The 867-nt window shown below is 65.4% G+C and overlaps 1 protein-coding gene across 1 annotated transcript; it reads left to right on the plus strand.

Annotated features, from left to right (window-relative positions):
• Positions 1-206: 206 nt before the first annotated feature.
• Positions 207-855, plus strand: EMIHUDRAFT_259655 (hypothetical protein; the record flags this gene model as incomplete). The annotated part of the gene is made up of 2 exons (XM_005756674.1): positions 207-643; positions 846-855. 2 exons carry the CDS (start codon positions 207-209, stop codon positions 853-855), a joined length of 447 nt encoding a protein of 148 aa, XP_005756731.1.
• Between the last annotated feature and the right edge of the window lie 12 nt (positions 856-867).

Consider the following 867-nt stretch of genomic DNA (forward strand, 5'->3'; position numbering starts at 1 on the left):
CGAGGTGGCATCCGGGGCCAGAGTCCAGCATGCCCACGAGAGAAAGATGTGCACTCTGCGAGGTCGTGCTTTTCGGCGGTCGTGGAGGTCGTGGAGGTCGTGGAGTGGCGAGTCACGCTCGTGCGGACAGCATCGATGCCGTCGCCGGACGCGGCGGCGAGGCACACGGGCGCAGCGTGGCGCGTCGGCAGGCCCATCACGAGCGGATGCGCGACGAGCGCGCTCGGGAAGCGGCCGCGGGCGACGCGGAGCTTCCGCCGGAGGACGACGTGGTCGAGATGGCGAGCGCCGTCCACGTGCTGGACAGCGTGGCGGAGGTGGGCCCGAACTACACCCTGCTGCGCAGCAAGGAGACGAAGGCGAAGCGGCGGAAGCGACAGCGCGAGGATGCCAGGGCGGCGCTCGACGGCCACACTGTCCTGTCCACCGGATTGCGCCTCGAGATATTCTGCGACAGCGAGCGGTGGTACCCTGCGACCGTCATGGCGCGGGAGGAGGACGGGGACGGACGGATCGTGCACGAGGTCGAGTACGACGGCTACTCGGATCGGCGGTGGTGGCACATGCTGGACGACGAGCGGTGGCGAGCCGTCCCAGAGCAGGCCGGCGCGGGCGCAGGCGGCGCTGCCGGAGACGGGGATGGGTTGCGGCGATGGACCGCTAGTATATCCTGTTGTTGTCCTCTGTGTCATCGGCATGGTGTGAGCTAAATAAGAAAAGGGACCAAGGAGGCTCGAGGGGTGTCCCCTTCCCCTGGAGATGACTGCTCTATTTATTTATTTATCCCCTTCCCCTTACGAAAGAAAGAAAGTGCCCCGTTTGTGCCGCGTCCCGTGCCCCCCGAGTTCATTTTAAAAAGAAAGAAAG

Source organism: Emiliania huxleyi (assembly GCF_000372725.1).
Source record: "Emiliania huxleyi CCMP1516 unplaced genomic scaffold EMIHUscaffold_9557, whole genome shotgun sequence".
Classification (NCBI taxonomy): domain Eukaryota; phylum Haptophyta; order Isochrysidales; family Noelaerhabdaceae; genus Emiliania; species Emiliania huxleyi.